The sequence below is a fragment of the Camelus ferus genome, chromosome 5 (genome assembly GCF_009834535.1).
Source record: "Camelus ferus isolate YT-003-E chromosome 5, BCGSAC_Cfer_1.0, whole genome shotgun sequence".
In the NCBI taxonomy this organism is placed as follows: Eukaryota; Metazoa; Chordata; class Mammalia; order Artiodactyla; family Camelidae; genus Camelus; species Camelus ferus.
Window position 1 is genome coordinate 43,856,823 of NC_045700.1, and position 18,823 is coordinate 43,875,645.

Sequence of the window (18,823 nt, forward strand, 5' to 3'; positions counted from 1 at the left end):
GATAGAAAGAAAGGTGACTGTTACTCCATTTTCTGGGATGTGAAACCCTACATTCAAGCTGTTTGTTCTTAGTGTACACAGCAAGTTGACGCCTCAGTCTGTCCAAAACCATCACAATCAACTCTCTGCAAGTCATCAACTAATTATCACTCAGTATCACTAAACACACGTGCTTTCATAGACATGTTTGACTTCGATCCTTACATACGTTATTTTCTGAGAAGCTTGACTTGGAACTAATTTGGAATATTCCATTGTTACGTGTCAAGCAACCGCATAAAGAATACGAATGTTCATACAGCTGTATTTTCTCTACCATACTTTTTACCCCTTCTTTGAAATGCTTTCTCTACCTGGTTTCTAGGAAGTATTACTCCTTACGATTATTCCTTCTACCTCCTGCCCAGATCACCCCTGGGCCACCCCTGCCCAGTTTCCTTTTCTGATTCTTCCACTTGTTGACCTCAAGTTGGGGTGCCTGAACCTCCGTCTTCACACCTGACCTCTCCTCCATTCACTCTCTCTTAGGGATTTCATCAACTATCATCGCATGAAATACTTCTGTCAATTTACAAATTTATATCTGAGGCCTGGACCTCTCCTCATTTACTGAATTATCCATTTGATATCTCCACTTGGATATTTAAAAGGCATCACAAATTCAACATGTCTAAAACCAAACTCATGACCTCCCCCCACGGCCCACTTTCCTCTTTCCATAGACTTCCCCATCTCAGTCAATGGCAGTGACATCTTTTTAGTTCCTCAGGACAAAAACAGAATTATCTTTGACTCCTCTCTCTCATACCGCATTATCCAATCAGTTATCAAATGCTGTTGCCTCCGCCTTCAAAATGCATTAAAAAATCTGAACACTTCTTTTTACCTCCACTGCTACTACTCTCTCCGAGCCACCATCCATTTCTTGTCTGGATTATTGCAATGAACTTTTAACAGGTTTCCCTGCCTATACACTTGCCCCACTATAGTCTTTTCTCATCATCTCAACAGAGTAGCAAAAGTGATCAGGTTAAAATATGAGTTCTTATTTCCTTGCTAGAAACTCCCAATAGCCTCTCATCTCACTCAGGGTAGTCATGAGGTAATGTATATTTGACACTGTTATCTTTTAATATACTTCCAACCCCCACCTCCTACTTGTTCTGCTCCAGCCACAATGCATTCCTTGCTATTTTCAAACATGCCAGGAATATTTCCACCTCTGGATCTTTGCAGCTACTGGTCCTTCTGCCTAGAGTACTCTACCCGTAGATAGCTCCTTAAGTCTTTACTCAAACATCCCCTCAGTGAGCCTTTCCCAGATTGCTCTATGTGAAAGACACCTACCCACAATATTCTTACTGCCCCCCCACCTCGGTCCAAATTTTTCTCCATAGCATTTAATATCATCTAAGGTATAATGAATTTTATTCATTTATTTTGTTTGACTCAACCCATGAAAGATACATTGTACTCACTGCAGCATCCCTCATCTAAAACAGTTCCTGGCACACAGTATGCACTCAAAGAATGAACTGTAAACAAGTTAAGTTTCTTAAAAGCTACATGTGTTTTATATTAAGAATTTTAAAACAATTTCCCAACCAGATAGTAGGGAAAGTATTCCATTGTAAAATGTTGTTTATAAGCTATTCAATTGACCCTGAAATCAGTCAATTCTACACTATTAGTGTTTGAGTCAAGCCACTTAATTAAAATAAGTCCAGATATGACACACCATGATAACTAATTCTAAATAAAAACTACGATCATGATTTGCCTTCTCCAAATATCTGTTCTCTCAGGTAGTCCATCCGAGCATCCTTTGTTGACCGTGCCATAGAATTCCATTCAAAATGAGGGATCTGTAAAATAAGTAATGCAGTATGAATGAAAGTTTTAAAGCAACAACAAAAAACATCAGGGAAGACTTCTAAGCATACTGAGCAGAGCTCTAAGAACCCTAAGACATTAGTTTACATAAGCATAGCCTTTGAATGCTTTTTGGAAGCCAAGTGGGTCCTTCTTCATGGCAACACCTGGAAGACCCTTTTCTGCCTCACAGCTTCTTTCATCCTCCTCTTCTTACAATACCAACAATGGACATTTTTTCCCATTTGTCTTTCTCATATTTATACACTAGTCTTTCTCAACAATGCTATCCTACTCTTTATTGTAAGATAAATATAAAAATGAAGAGGTCTTTTAGAGACAATTTTTTAAAAGATTTTTATTTACTATTCTTCAAAAAAAAATAGAGGGTGTTTTGTTTCTGAGATTTTTAATATAACTTTTTTTAATATTAAAAAATGATAATTCTACAACTTTCACATTGAAAGGGGACACATGTACAACCAGTGTCTCTGGGTTTTTTAGAGGCTGAATTATGTAAGTATTTCATACCTGAATTACACGATACCCCAAAATTTCCAAATGTCGTTTTTTCATAGCAGATTTTCCTTTTAAATGAGGGATGTTTCTACAAAATGCTCTCGAATCCAAAAATTCCAAAGCAATCCTACATGAGACAAAAATAAATATTTACTTCTGAAATTAAATAAGAAACTGAATAATTATACACCTTTAGGAACAAGGTTGCATTTTTATAAACTAAAAAAACCCAAATGAATAAATGAGTATACCAAGTTATTTTTCTATTTAAATTAGTAATTAATGACAAGTGATCCTACTCATTAGAATTAAACTAAATTATAGTTAAGTATTTGCATGCTTTCATCTATTTGGTTTTTGTCCAATACATATTTATTATGCACCTACCATATGTAAGGCATTGTGAGGGATAGCAAAATAAAGAGAGACCTTATAATTGAACAGAGAACATATAACATAGTTACTGTAATGCAGTGTCAGAAACAGCTATGTGCTATCAGAAAAGTAGGGAGGCATGGGAGGTCCAAAGAAGAAGATAATATTTACTTCCACTGAGGACAACTTGAAGGTTAGCTCTTTAGAGACCGCTAGGCTTCAGACAGTGAAGGATGGACATTAAGGCAGAAAGGCACAAGAAAAGCAAAGGTATGTCAGTAGAACACATGAAGTACATGAGCAGATTCTACTATAATCAATCCTTGATAGCTGAGTTCATTAAATTATACCACATTTAACATTTAGATAACAAAATCTGAAACTGAGAGAGTTACTTTTCAGCTCCTGGTGGCAGTCTTGATCCAGTTATTTGAGTATTTGATTCTGAGTACATTTTTGGAAGTTTTTCCAAAGTTATATTATGGCTTCCATATGGAAGAGGTTTTTTTCTTTTATCCAAGATACACTCAAAATCTATAAGGAAGTACAAGAATAAACAGTATGAATTAGATACACTCTTATAGGTCAAAATTTAAGATATATTTTAAATATATATACAGGTATGTACACGTACACGTACACACACACACAGAATAAGGTACTTCACTAATTATCCAACTTATTTTATATGGTCTAGTCCAAGAGCGCCTCTTTGAAAATCAATCAATAAAAATCAACCAGCAAGTATTATTAAACTACCGTGTAGCACAGGGGCTATATTTAGCTCTGCACTAGGCCAAATCACATTAAGGAGTTTTATTTTAATCCCCTTAAATCTCTTGGTCACAATTGGAGGAAGCTAAAGCAACTCATGTGAAAATTGGTAAAGACAAAGATTCAAGCATGTATTCCTTGTCCTTCCTGCACATATGGTAACTAAATAGCTGATGCAGGGAAGTTCTTTTCAGGCAAATTCTAACTAATAAATGCAGAAGAAATGATAGATGTGGAATATCACTACTGCGCCATCCTGAAGAATGATGGATTTAGGCAATAATTTTAATGGCTGCTAAAATCAGTAGGTGAAAAGCTGATGGGAGAACTTCCTAATGGGTGAGCTGATGACATACAAACACACTGATGAGCCTTAATATAGTAAAAAGATACAACCAGAATCATATGTCTTCTGACAAGATGCAATAAGAAGCACATACCACCTGTGAAAGAGCTGGCCAAAAACTCCCCACTCAACTTAATCTAATTAAAACTCTAGATCTAACTACTGGTTTACAGGAAAAACAGGGGATGCAGGAGCATGTTGAATGACACCACAGGGTTGAAACTGGAAAAGTCCAAAATATGAAAAAAAAATTTTTTTCAATAAATAAACTGTAAGGGGAAAAAAGAGAGAAAGTAGAATGTAAAAAGACAAATCAAATGTAAAATCTGGATCCCAATTTTAACAGAAAATAAAACATATAAAAGATAATTGAGACATTTGAACATTGATAAGCTATGTAACACTAACAAATTCTTATGAATGGTTGTAGGGGTGAAAATGATGGTACTGTGGTTATGTATCCTTTTAGACATACATTCTGAAATGATATATTATCTGTGACCTGCTCACAGGATCAGGTGGGACTCTGGTTAGTTAAGTGTTGATAATTTTTGATGCTGGATGGGGGTTCATTATACTATTCTCTCTATTTTTGTATGTTTGAAATTTTTTCATAGTAAAAATAATCATAAAAGTATTGAAATCAAGGCAAAAAAGAAAAATAAAAAAAAGAATGAAAAGGAAGAAAGAATAGGTTTAATTACCTACTTTTTACATATAAGGGAAACTGGGGAACTGAAGCATCTTTCAGTCAATTATCAAACATGAAACAGTTTTCTCATTAAAAGAGTGAATTCTGGAGCTAGAACGCCTAGGTCACCCCGGCTTTGACATTTGTCAGCTATATAACCTTGGGCAAACAACCTCTCTGGGCCTCAGTTTCCTTATCATAAAATACAACAATTTGTGAACCTTAGAGGGACATAATAAATGTTTATTATATATAAAATAAAATAATATCTAACATAATAAGGAAAATGTAAGTGTATCAATTACTATTGTTGTTTTCATATGAAATTGCAGCATTGTTTTTGAAAGATGCAAATACCAGCAAAAAAACTTAATAAATCATAGCATACTCATTCACTGAAAAATTAGGCAGTCATTAAAAATCTTGTATATTTGTTGGCATAGAAAAATATTCACAATATATAAACAAAGTTGCAAATACTATAAAATAAGCCTTTTTTGGTTTTCAAAAAGTCAGAACTTTAAAAAAATATGTATTGCTTGTAAACATGAACATGTATTGCTTGTAAAATTAGAAAGAAAACAACAAATGTCATTGAAAATGAAAAAAAAAAGTTGGAAAGAGAACAGACACCAAAAGTAAAGATTTTCCTTTTTTTGTTATCTGTCCTTAATGGTTTTTCTATAAGCATGTGTTAGGTAGCATATAAGTGAGTGTTTTTTTAATACCTTAAGCAATGCTCCCAATCCCTAGTTCTTAATCATACTATTGTATTATCATAGTTATACCATATCCTTACACACAAATATTACCGATTAAATCTTATGTTTAATGATTTATATATTTTTTCACATAAAAATAAGCCTCTTGACAGCATGAGGTACAAATATGAATTGGAATTACAATGGGCTTGGGATATAATAATCCTAGTTTCAGTCCTAATTACATGTGTTACATGTAATTTTTCCCTTCTTTTCACTTTTCTGTATTTTCCAAATGTTTTACAATGGATATGTAATATTTCTAGTTTGAAATAAATATCAGCAAAACAAATAAAAAGAATAAAATGTGCTAAGAGGAATAAAGAGCCAGCTGTCACGCCTGTCCTAAAGTTGGTGCTCTGTAATTTTAAATTATTATGAAATGGGATTACAGACTCTTTTTGCATTCATATTGTAGTGCCTTTTCTTCTGTGAGCATTACTTATAAGGAGTATATTTATCTTTTAAAAAAATTTTATTCTTTTTTTTTTTATTAAAGTATAGTCGATTTACAATGTTAGTTTCAGGTGTACAGCAAAGTGATTCAGTTATACATATACATACATAAATATATGTATTTTTCAGTTTCTTTTCCATTATAGCTTATTACAAGAAACTGAATATACTTCCCTGTGCTATACAGTAGGTCCTTGTTGTTTCTCTATTTTATATATAGTAGTGTGTATCTGTTAATCCCAAACTCCTAATCTATCCCTCCCCGCCTTTCCCCTCTGGTAACTGTAGTTTGTTTTCTATGTCTGGTTTGTAGGAGTATATATCTTTTAAACAGCACAGTTAAACAGGAGTGTATCTATCTTTTAAAGTAACTTTGGCAGAGATGGCAAATTGTCACCCAATACCTAACACTTCCCTTCATTGTTAATAATAGAGTCCCTAAATCTTAGCTGGTTACATGGCCACCCAAATAAAAACCACATTTTCTTCAAAACTACAATGAGATATCACCTCACACTAGTTAGAATGGCCATGATTAAAAAGTCCACAAACAATAAATGCTGGAGAGGGTGTGAAGGGAACTCTCCTACACTGTTGGTGGGAACATAGTTTGGTGCAGCCATTATGGAAAACAGAATGGAGATTCCTTAAAAAATTAAAGATAGATTTGCCATACGATCCAGCAATCCCACTCCTGGGCATATATCTGGAGAAGACTCTAATTAAAAAAGATAAATGCTCCCCAATGTTCATAGCAGCACTATTTACAATAGTCAAGACATGGAAACAATCTAAATGTCCATGAATTGATGACTGGATAAAGAAGATGTGGTATATATATATATATATACACACACATACACACATACACACACACACAAACACACACACAATGGAATACTGCTCAGACATAAAAAAGAATAAAATAGTGCCATTTGCAGCAGCATGGATGGACCTGGAGATCATTATTCTAAGTGAAGTAAGCCAGAAAGAGAAAGAAAAATACTGTATCATATCACTTATATGTGGAATCTAAAAAAATGACACAAATGAACTTACTCACAAAACAGAAACAGACTCACAGACGTAGAAAACAAACTTACGATTTCCAGGGGTTAAAGGGGGTGGTAAGGGATAAATTGGGAGTTCACAATTTACAGATACTAACTACCATACGTAAAATGATAAACAACAAGTTTTCACTATATAGCACAGGGAACTATATTCAATATCCTGTAGTAACCTATAGTGAAAACGAATATGAAAAGGAATATGTGTATGTACATGTATGACTGAAACATTATGCTGTACACCAGAAACTGACACAACATTGTAAACTGTGCTTCAATTTAAAAAAAAGAACTCCCCCCACCACATTTTCTTTTTTCTTTCCTTTTTTTTTTTTAATGGAGGTACTTCGGTTTGAACCTAGGACCTTGTGCATGCTAAGCACGCACTCTACCACTGAGCTATACCCCTCCCATCTAAAAACCACATTCTCTAAACTCACTTGCAGGCAAGTGTGGCCATGAGGTATAATTTAAAATGGTACTGCAACCTTAGGGAACTATGCTTAAAGGGACACCCTTCCTTTTCCTTCCCTCTTGCTTGGATTGTAGATGTGTTGGCTGAAGCAGAAGCAGCCATCTCAGACCACGAAGTGGAAGCTACATGCTGAAGATGGTAGACATGATAAAGTACAAAGATCCTGGATCCTTAATGTCTGTGTAGCTGGCATCCCAGCCCTGGACACCTTATGTGTAAGGAAGAAGGAAATAAACTTTGTTAAGTTATTGTTATTTGTGGATTTTTGTCACTCATAGCTAAACCTAATCCTGACTAATTTAAAACCAAACAACTGAGAGTATATGTTCGGTAGTGCAAGATGAGGGTATTAACGACCATCTGGGTCAGCCTCCTGCCAAGCACAGAAATCTCACACACACATACACACACCCCACCATCTGATCAGCCTCTGCCTGAACACTTCTTCTTCACAAGGCTTTGACAAGTCTTTCATAAAATTCTCCTTATACTGAGTTAAAATCTGCTTACTTTAATTTTTTTACAATTTTTTTACCCTTGAGATAGAGACATCTAATTCTTCTTTCACAATAATAACCCTTCTAACATTTTAAAACAATTATGTTTACCATAAGACTTCTAGTTTTCAGACTAAACATTCCTACCTTTCTTAAAATAAAATTTATTCAACACTAAGTTCAAAGGGTAGTGCTAAGCACTTTTCATGCAATATTTCAGTTAATCCTATTAAGGAAATATTATTATTCCCATTTCACAGAGGAAGAAACTAATAAGGTTCAGAGGTTTAAGAACTTGCTCAAGGATTGAAATCCATGAAGTCCCAGTCCTCCCTTGTTCTAAGACATGATTTCCTTTGTTTATTTGTCACTGTTTTTCATAAAATGCAATACTCAAAAAAAGAATACAATACTAAGATGTGTCTGAAGAACAGAATACAGTGGGACTATGGATTTTCTTGTTATTACTAATAATATGGTTTGTAATAGTATTTGACGTTGAGCAGTCATTTTCATTATTAATGTATATCAAGCTTCTAATCCTTTAAAACATCCTGTATATATGCAGATGTCTTCTAAACTTAAATTTAGAAGGCTTTTTAATCCTCTTAAAATCTCACTTTTTCACTTAAACCCACTATCTGAATTTAGCAAACTTTAAAAACTCTTATATTGCCATCCAGTATATCAGCTAGCCCATCCGCTTTCTATTATTCACAATTAAATCAGGATACCTTCTACTGCTAGACCACTGAGAAACAAGGTTACCTATGTTTGGGTTGAGCACATACCTACGGAAATCTCTGTCCAGGTGGATAATCTAATTTAGTTTTTGAAATGAACTTAAAACAAGGAAATTGAGGTGCGAAGTCATTTCCTGACTTTACCTCACTGAGTGAAGAGAACAGAATCTTTTGAAGATCCAGAAATGTTCAGTGAATCTGAATCTGGTTTCAATTAGAACTGTTGAAAGACTGACCTTTAAAAAAATTTTTGGAAGAACAGCAAAATGCTGTTGGTTATCAAAGTTGGGCCATTGGAACTTGAGAATTCATTGTACTGTTCTTTCCATTTTTGTGTATTTGAAAATTTTCAAGATAATGAAAAAATTCAAATAAACATTTTAAAATTCCAACTGAGGAGATGATTCCATTTAGAATAGTTTGATTTTCTGAAAGTAGCTAGTAACCTCCCGAAGACTTACCAATCGTGTAGTAATAAGGTGTAAGAACCGAGGCTTTCACAAAATTGATTCCTCCTAGTATCTCTGCTAACATTTGATAAATCTGCTGCTGTGCTCCATTCATGCTTGTAGTATCTTTATGAAAACAAAATAATTAGTTCATTTAAATTAATCAGTTTTTGAATGAAAATCAATCCAAGGCTAAAACTGAAAAATAAAGATTAATATTTCCAACAAGAGCTTCAATGTAATACAATAAGCAGTGATACTAAATTCAGTACAAGTTCTTTGGCTTTCAACCAAAAGAGGTTGTGTCCGAAGTAAGAAATTCATACAACACATATCTCATCTACAAAATGTTCCCATTAAACAGGTCATGGCAGTCTTGGGAACTCTGGTGTCATGGTTAGGTTTAACAATAATAAGAGTGCACTACCTAATGATATACCTTAGAATTAAGCTTTACTTTCTGACCCAAAGAAAACTCAAACCTTTATTATACTGTTGTTGACAGAATCGGTCATGAAACCATGGAATCTGATATTCAGGACATTCCAAGCAGACTGCTCTATTTAATTCCATAAGACGAAACTGGATTCTCAAATTTAAAGATGAACGTAACACTGAAATTAAAAAATATATATTAATGGACTATGATATCTTTAACCTTGCAAAGACAATCCATTTTTCACATTCATTTATCCCCATCATTGATTGTAACTTTTATTCTCATATTATAAAATCATTTCATTTGCATATACATGCTTTGTTTTTTTAAATTACTACATTCAGTGGCATGATTAGAACAAACACCTGTTGTTTCCACTAGTTATGAATATTAAAATTACATTTTAAGAAATACTACCGAAGAAACTTCATTCACCTAATATTCCACACTTAGCACTCTATCTTAAGGAAACAAAGACAAGGGCAATGACTCATGTATAACAATCATTATTTATAGTAATGAAGAACTGGAAACAACCTACATGATAACAAATAAATTTTATTACTTCCACATAATGGCAGATTCTGCAGACACTAAAAATTCGTAACATCAAAAAATACTCAATTGTTCAAAATATAGTTCAATGAGAAACGGCAACATACAGAAGTGAATATATCCATATTTTGTTTTATATATATATATTTATAAAAACATATACATGAGGGCAGGAGAGAGACAGAATAAACACTCCAAAACATTAAAACTGGTAGTTTCACTTGTGGTAAGGTTATGAATAATCTTATATTTTCTATTTTCTATTGTTCTGTATTCCAAATTCTCTACAATAATCAGAAATACTTTAATAAACAGAAAAAAAAAATTTACATTTAAATGCTTTAGTAAATATATAGGTAGAGCTGAAACATGGATACAAAATACAAGTGATAATTTATTAAAGTAAAATGTAGATACATACATTCAAGTTGAGAATCTAATTTGGCTAAGAATTTGATGTTAAAAATTGCCTTTTGTAGATCTTCTGGAAAATATTCAAGTGTGGCCAGAGAGAAACCAAGAAACACTAACATGAGAGGATCCAATATACCTAGAACAAAATTAAGATTAAAAAAAATTAAATGTACTGCTGTCTCACATATACATAAATACATATTTTATTCAGGTAAAACCAGGTTTTTAAAAACAGATAAAAACACAGCCTTGACAAAATTAATCTGTTATAAGTCAGGATAGTGGTAAAGTGGTTACCTCTGGATGGAGGTAGAGTAGGAGAGGGGACCAGGGGAGGAGGATAAAATGCTAATATTCTGTTTCTTGATCTGGGTGCTGATTCCTTGGGTGATTCAACTTGGATAAATTCGTAATATATATACACACATACACACACACACACACACACACATATTATATATATAAAGGATATGTGAATGTTTCTGTTATTTTTATACTTCCATTAAAAGTTTTTAAAATTGCCTTGAAAACAGAAAGATTCAAAACAAAAGGTCAGTAGAGTATTTAAAATAAGAAGTGATCCCAGTCTCTCTGTGTTGATGATAACAGTGCTCAGCATCTGTTAGGTATCATTCTAAGCACTTTACAAATATCACCTTATTTAAACCTCACTTCAGTGTATAGCAGGAGTGATTATTATCTCTGCTTTATACACTGAGTATTCTGAGGCACAGAGAAGTTAAATGATTTGCCCTGAGTCAAAGGGCTAGCCAAGTGGAGGGTGGGGTTTAACCTGGAGAGTCCAGCTCTGGATCCTGAATCACTATCTTGTGCTGCTCAGATCTCCAGGCTGAGAGTAGACACATATGAAGCTCAGGTCTCACCTAGCACCTCTTCCCTTAGCTGTCATCCAGGTGATGGTGAGTGTTCCAGGGTATACAGCTTCAGGTTATGTACCTGATTTACCTCATCCAAGAGATATTTCTGATGAGAAGGAAGGGATCATCTAAAATGCCCCATTAGTAGCAATGCCCTTACAAAGGACAAAAAAAGATGTTAAATCTTTTCAATGTTTTGCTGAGTTTATTTAGTAAAGCAAGATTAATTCAAAACAAGGTTAATAATGATGATCTCTACCAGCAAAACTGGTATGTCAAAACTAACATTTACTCAAAGTAAAGAAAATTATTAATCTATTAGCTAATCAAAATTTTGCTAATATAAGGTCTCCAAGAATTTTCTAGTCTCTCAGTAAGTCTTAAAAAAAAAATCAAAGCTGTACTTTTCAACCTCTCATCTCTTGTATCTTTTATTTGAAAAGAAAAAAAAAAGTACTTTCATTTCCTTCTGGTTGTTGACACACAATTGAACAACCAGGAGAGCACATTCAAAGTCTCATCTTTCCATATATAGTTGTGTTACTAAAAGGGGGTATATATAACACTACACAATGCATACACCCATACACAAATAAACATACACATATCACAGTCCCAATTTACTTGTCTATTAGAGACACAGTACTAGACATAGTAAGACATCATCTGGCCTACAGATCCCACAAACACATAGAAAAGTCCAAGAACATGATACTGACACAATTGATATATTTATACTGGTCTCACACAGCCTAACTAGCGATCTACAGGTCTAGAGAAACATACCCTAATATAGAGCCTAGCACCTTATGCTGGACATAGCAGCTATTACTTGAGTATTACTTGCTTGGTGGATGACAGAATGAGGATTTCTTACTCTTCAAGCACAGCAAAAAGCTCTGAGGAAGAGAGTCTCTGGCTGCCTCTCCAACCACTTTCCCTACCAAATCAGTCACCCTCATTCTATTCCTGCCACACTGAATCTGCTGTTCCAGAAAGAAATCAAGCATGCTCTCACCTCAGGGCCCTTTGTACTTGCTTTCTTTGTGCTGGGGTTCTCTTCCCCACCTCTGGCCATGGATCACTCTCCCACTTCGTTCAATCCATGGTCAATGACACCTCCTCCAGGAGGCGGTCCCTGACTCCCAGATCTAAAATGGCACTCCAGCCCACCCACCCCACCATCCTCCATCCTCCACACCTACCCCGCCCTAGTGTTCTTGAGTACTTATCACCACATGACCTTATGTATTCGTTTATTGTTTATACCAGTCTCACCCCACCAGAAAGTAAATTCAATGATGGTAAAGTCTATTTGTCTTTATTCTCTCCTGTATCCCCAGTGACTAAAAGACTGCCTGACAATAAAGTATTTGGTGAATGTTGACTGAAAAGGCAGTAATTGGCAAGTAAGAGGTATGGGTCTGAGAAGAGAAGCCCTGTAAATCCCTTTTCCTTGAAGGCCAAACAACCAAACAAAATTCAGAACCCAAAATAAAGAATGGAAAGAAAAAATAATAATTTCCTGCCTCTGCTATCCTCACATGCTGCTTCTGCTAAGGCCAAAAGTAGGAAGGAATATTTTTATTCCACTTTTTCCAGTACTGAAACACTATGTAAAGACTTTTTTAAGAGACACATAATAATCAGCCCCAGAGCAGCAACCTTTCCAACAATTAATAAAAATCTACTAAGGACTTTAAGAAATATTTGTTTTCTACATTAAAATGAACAGAAACAGTCAAATGTTATATGTCCCTAGATGTAATACAAATATCAGGTATATAGCATCACTTATAAGGCATTTTTGCTGAAAATGTTTAATCTGAATTTAATCGAGCATCAATAACTAAATTCCAGTTTACTAGAAATACAGAAGATGGAGGAGCAAGTTAAAAGAAAGCACTCAGACAAATCCAGGCGCAATCCACAATATATGGCCTATCTCTTTTACAAAAAATAAAGATCAAGGGAAAAGGATAGGGAGAAAGTGACATAACCAATTCAACGCTAGTTGCTTTTTAAAAAATTTAAGACAATTTGGTGACAACCAGGAACTTTTTTTATGGACTCAGTAGGTAGTATATAGTTCTTGTTCATTTTCTTAAGTGTGATACTGATATTGTACTTATATAGGAGAATGTCCTTATAACCTGAAGTATTTAGTGCTGATACTTCAAACAGTTAATCATATACACACACATACACACACCACATATACACACAGCAAATGCAGCAAAATGTTAATCATTATTCAAAAGCTACATTGTGGGTGTACAGTATACAGATGTTTGTCACACTGTTTTTTCAATTTTTCTATGTATTTGAAAAGACAATAAAATTAGAAAAAAATAAAATTCTTTCCCTCAAGTCAGTGCAGAGCAAACCAACCAACCAAAACAAAATCAAAACAAAAAGCAGAGAAGAGACTAAAGAGATAACCTAATGGAATGAGTGAAGCTTGATTGGATCCCAGGTTCAAAATAACCACTCTAAATAAGGCATTTTGGGAATAATGAGGAAGATTTAAAAATGGATTGTGTAGCACAAGGAACTATATTCAGTATCTTGTAATATACCATAATGGAAAAGAAAAAAATGGATTGTGTATTAGCTATTAAGGGACTTAATTTTCTTAGGTGTGAAAACAGTATTGTGGTGACTTAGGAGATCATTATTCTTAGGAGGAGTCTGCCTAAGCAGCTAGGGGTGAGGGGTCACAACTTACAACTTACTTTGAAATACAGCTTGGAAAAAAATCAGAGAGCAAGAGAAACAAATAGTAAAGCAAAGATAATAAAATGTTCACAATTATTGATCCTGAGTTTATAGGTACTACTTGTTCAGTTCTTTCACTTTTTAATGTGTGACATTTTTCATAATAAAAAGGTTCCAAAAATGGATCCAAAACATATTTTAAGATATAAAACTCCTGGCTATCATCATTGTCCTTTAAAAAAGAGCAACAGTATCCTCCAACCTCCTCATCATTGTATTACCAAACAATATACCTACTTAAGTAAGAATTAAGGTGTTGAATGCAAGTGCCAAAAAATTCATCCTTTTGAGGTGGATCATAGTTCAAGATGCTGAATGGAAGAATTACAGCAAGGATTGCAAAAGGATGGATCTGTGTAAACAGAACAAAAAAGTTATTGTTTAAACCTCAATGAAATAAAACAAATTTTATCCTAATTATTATTTTAGGTAGAAGTCTTTAACATGCCTATAGTTAAATGACCATGCCCACAGTTAAATGACATATGTATCTCTCTGTTTACTAAGTTTTCTACTTTGCTATCATCTATTTAATTCTACCACGAATTTCAAGTAACTGTAAATGTTAATGCAGAAAAAATACATCAGATAATCTACAAATTGACTTTGTTAGGTGCAAAAGCCTGTTCTAGAATCCTTTAGCCATTAAAATGCTAGAAAATAGTTATCGACTAATTTCCATGACATTAGTGCATTTTAAAGATCCATCATACAATGAAATTAAGGAAGTTTCTTAGTTTACAATAATAACCAGAATTTTTCTTTCATTCATTCACTTTTAAAATTTCATTCATCCAATACTTAATGACTGGCAGGCACTTGCTAAGCAAAAAGACAGACTTTTATTTTCATTTATTAGAAATACTGCCTTCTAAGTAAAAGCTGTATCCTGATATAAACAATAGATTTTCTAAATGCTTGTCTTCTCACATACTCCAATAAAGAGCATTTTACAAGTTCCAGAAGTAAATCTGTAAGAAGACAACTGACAATTTAAGAATACTGAAGTCAGGGAATATCCTATAATTTTCTCAATTTTCACACTTATCTTACACTTTTGAATAGTTTTTAAATAGTGAAAGTAATTATCACAGGATTATAGAAAATGAAAAGGAAAACAAAAGCCATTCACACTCCATAAGCCATTCATAATAATACAACTATATTGTTTCAAGTAGTTCCTTCTAGTCAATGAATTTTGACTACTAATCTTAACAACATTGGTAATGAACCAAAGGATTACAGCTGGTCTCCCCAAATCTGCTCTGCTGGAGAAAGAGGCTTTAAGGGGAGGAATGACAAGTTGCTGAATCAGAAACTAGAGTTCCATTTTTATTATTTTACTTTTTGGGGGGGGGGTAGAGTTTAATTTTTAAACTTCAAATTATAATGAAGTTCTCAAAGTACTTATGATAAACATTTATGATTCTAGAAGTTGACAACCATATAATATTAACGTATAACATCTGAATTTCACCTTCTCAATTTGCTGAACGACCACTGAGGCTATCCTATCAAGTAGTGAAGTACTGAGGTAGTTAGTTCTAGAAATAAAAGATGCAATTCCTGCAACATTTATGTAATTAATCTCATCCATCAAACGCTGTAACGTAGCAACTGTTTCTTCAAGAAGTGTATCAGGAAACCAGTCTCCTTTTAAAGATTTAAGTTCTTCCCATAACAGATTCAAACTGTTGCATTTTTGTAGTCTCTGATGACCATAGTGATCTAATTTTTGAAGTAGTTTCAACTGTTTCCCAGTAGTATTATCCAGATACATGTGATCATACTGAACACATCTTAAAACATATGTGGCAAAACCATTCAGTTCATTTAAGTCACACTGTGGTAAGACTGCTTCAATCTGAGATATCCTTGCTTCATCTAGGTGAGGAGAAGGAAGCATGGAAAGAGCACAGACCAGGATGGAAATCTCAGTAGGCATGACACTGACTTTCAAATAACTATAAAGAAAGAGGGAAAAATGAAAAGAACAAAATGAATACATCAGCAGCAAAACCTAAAATATATGTAAGTATTAAAATATGAACATATAATTATTATAATGAATAGGTATGACAGGCTTTATATATAAATTAAGAAGAATTAGATAAATTCAAATACATAAAGCGCTATTAAGGGAATCCTTAAGATGTTCTAAAGCACATCCACATCCACATTTTTTATGCAAAAATAAAACCACAGTCCTTGATAAACAAAAGGTCAGTGTCAGAACAATGTTTGCAGTGCTGTTGAGGGAGACAGAATTTGGACTTTCTGATATGACCTGTCAGGAGCTGGTATGACCTAGAACAGGCCCTGGCAAACAGTGACCACTCAGTATTAGTGATTCCCCCCTTACTTCTACTGTGCAAGAAGTCCAACCTTAAAAAAACAAAAACCCAGATAACACAGGGCATACAACTGACCCCATTCTCTCCTCCTCCTTTCACAAACCCCTGTGGTAAGAGCTCCACCACCAGAACAGCAGTTGTTAAAATACAAATTATAAACTGGGAGTCTTTAAAACATCTCTAGGTTTAGAAGAGATAATCAAATCTAAATTAAAAGAAAATTGTGTTACTTTTTAAAATATTCAATTAGCATATTAAAATAATGATAATATTCAATGCTAGCAAGGGTACACTGATACCAGTTTTCTCATTCACTAATAGTAAACTTAAAAGTTGGCATAACCTCTCTGGAAAGTAATTTAGCAGTATGGCTTATGAAGTTTAAAAGTAATTATATCACTTGACATGATCAATCTCCGTCTAGGCACAGCGAAAGAGAATGTGACAATGAATGTATGTATGTTCATATCTAACTGAAAAATTGTGCTCTACACTGGAAGTCGCCACAACATTGTAAAATGACTATAACTCAATAAAAAAAATGTTAAAAAAAAATCTCTGTCTAGGAAACTAACCCAAGAAAATAATCTAAAATGCAGGCAAAGATTTGTGTTATGCCATATTTTTTATGTGGCTAAAATTTGAAAATGATTTGAATACCCCATGATGAGGAAGAGGTAAGTGAGTTATGGTATGGGTGATACCATGTGATGGGTAATACCAATCACTAAAAACATTTACAAATAGTTCTAAATGATGTGGGAAAATGCTGTTGGGTTGGGGGGGAGAATACAAAACTGTATGCTCATGATTCTCAACTATGAAAGAAAAAAAAATACATATATATACACACAGATACAGATATACATATATAGACATATATGGAAGCATGTACCACAAGGAAATAAACAAAATTATTGACCATAGATGCAAGAGTTTATGAATGATTTTTATTTTCTTCTTTATACTTTTTTCTGTTTTCAAAATGATTTTTTTTTAACATCAGACAGGTCATGTGCCGACATCATAGCTGGTTTGAAGGAGGCACATCACACACTATAGTGTGAACACTCAATCATCATGCCTATGAACCTAAAAAGGACCTCAAAATGATTTCTATATAATTATCTGGCCCACTGCCTGACACAAAGTAGGCACTCAATAAGTACTAAATAAATATTTTAATCTTATGACCACAAAAAATTAATACACTATTTTATATAAAGAAAAGAAAGCCCTAAGGGGGAGAGTATAGCTCAAGTGGTAGAGCACATGCTTAGCATGTGCAAGGTCCTGGGTTCAATCCCCAGCACCTCCATCAAAAATAAATAAGTAAACCTAATTACCTCCCCCAATAAAAAGAAAAAGAGAGAGAGAGAGAAAGAAAAGAAAGCCCCCAAAAGCTGTATCTGTCTGTTTCCAGAAATTGCCCAGTAGATATTCCTACCAACTTCTTAGATAAAATATGAATGCTATATCCATAGAAATGTGGAGAATTTTAAATTATAAAAGGAAAAATCTACATGAAATACTTTTTCACTAACATTACCCCCACATATTTTATTTTTAAAATTATAAATTTAAAATGTTAAAACAGGCAAGTAAGCAGGCTGAAGGCCCCTTAAGTGTGAGCACTCCAAAATGAAGCTTTGTTTCCATCAGCAGCTCCAATCTTCTCATGGTTAATCCACTCCTGCAGGAAAGGAGAAAGGCTTGGCTTTGTCTATTCATGCCCTAGGGAACTCATCACTCTACTGGCCTCATTTCCATCTCAAAATATACCAAACATAAGCATTGGCAGAATAGGTGTGGTCGAGATAAATGTCTTAACACTATTAATAATTTCTGCTTTCAAAAGTTCCAACAACTCTATACATAATTATACAAAACCAACACTGAGACTAGATTATAAAATGAAAGACTAAACAAACATATCTATTTTAATCTTACCTAAGCAATACTTCTCTGAGTTTCGCAAAAAGCTCCTTACTTTGAAAACGTAGAAAAATCAATGCTTGAGTTATCTTCAATAACTCTATTGGTTTATAGTTGTCCAAATGTTTATGCAGAATTGATGCAATTCTAAAGAGAATAAAACATGTATTATAACCAGTTCATTCATTTATTTATTAAACTTTTACTGAGGAGCTGTTTCATGCCAGACATGCTCTGTGCTGGAGAAACTGTAATAAATGCCACAAGGTTTTCTGTTGTTGAAGAACTGTTTCAAGATGGTGATAGAAATGTAAAACTGACTTAATTTTTTTCCTTAAATCCCCTGGCCTTCTTATGGAGATACTTAAAAGCAATGGGAAATGGTAAGAGGCAATAAGTTAGAGGAATTAGGACAGAAAGAATATTTTTAAAAGGAATATAT

At 33.9% G+C, this 18,823-nt stretch overlaps 1 protein-coding gene and 1 non-coding gene across 3 annotated transcripts in view; both read right to left on the bottom strand.

The window, feature by feature from the left end:
* Positions 1 to 462: 462 nt before the first annotated feature.
* FASTKD1 (FAST kinase domains 1) overlaps positions 463 to 18,823 on the bottom strand; it is a 33,958-nt gene continuing 15,597 nt past the window's right edge. For both annotated transcript variants that reach the window (XM_014557734.2, XM_032479646.1), the window contains 9 exons: positions 18,397 to 18,528; positions 15,570 to 16,056; positions 14,330 to 14,444; positions 10,444 to 10,572; positions 9,511 to 9,642; positions 9,041 to 9,154; positions 3,162 to 3,300; positions 2,404 to 2,518; positions 463 to 1,865 (listed from right to left, as the gene is read on the bottom strand). In XM_014557734.2, the coding sequence (XP_014413220.1) occupies positions 1,770 to 1,865; positions 2,404 to 2,518; positions 3,162 to 3,300; positions 9,041 to 9,154; positions 9,511 to 9,642; positions 10,444 to 10,572; positions 14,330 to 14,444; positions 15,570 to 16,056; positions 18,397 to 18,528 (1,459 nt within the window). In that variant the 3' untranslated portion in view covers positions 463 to 1,769. The remainder of the gene's footprint in view (positions 1,866 to 2,403; positions 2,519 to 3,161; positions 3,301 to 9,040; positions 9,155 to 9,510; positions 9,643 to 10,443; positions 10,573 to 14,329; positions 14,445 to 15,569; positions 16,057 to 18,396; positions 18,529 to 18,823) is intronic.
* On the bottom strand, positions 17,447 to 17,549 carry LOC116663918. The gene has a single exon (XR_004320278.1). It is a non-coding gene; the product is annotated as a small nucleolar RNA U13 (small nucleolar RNA).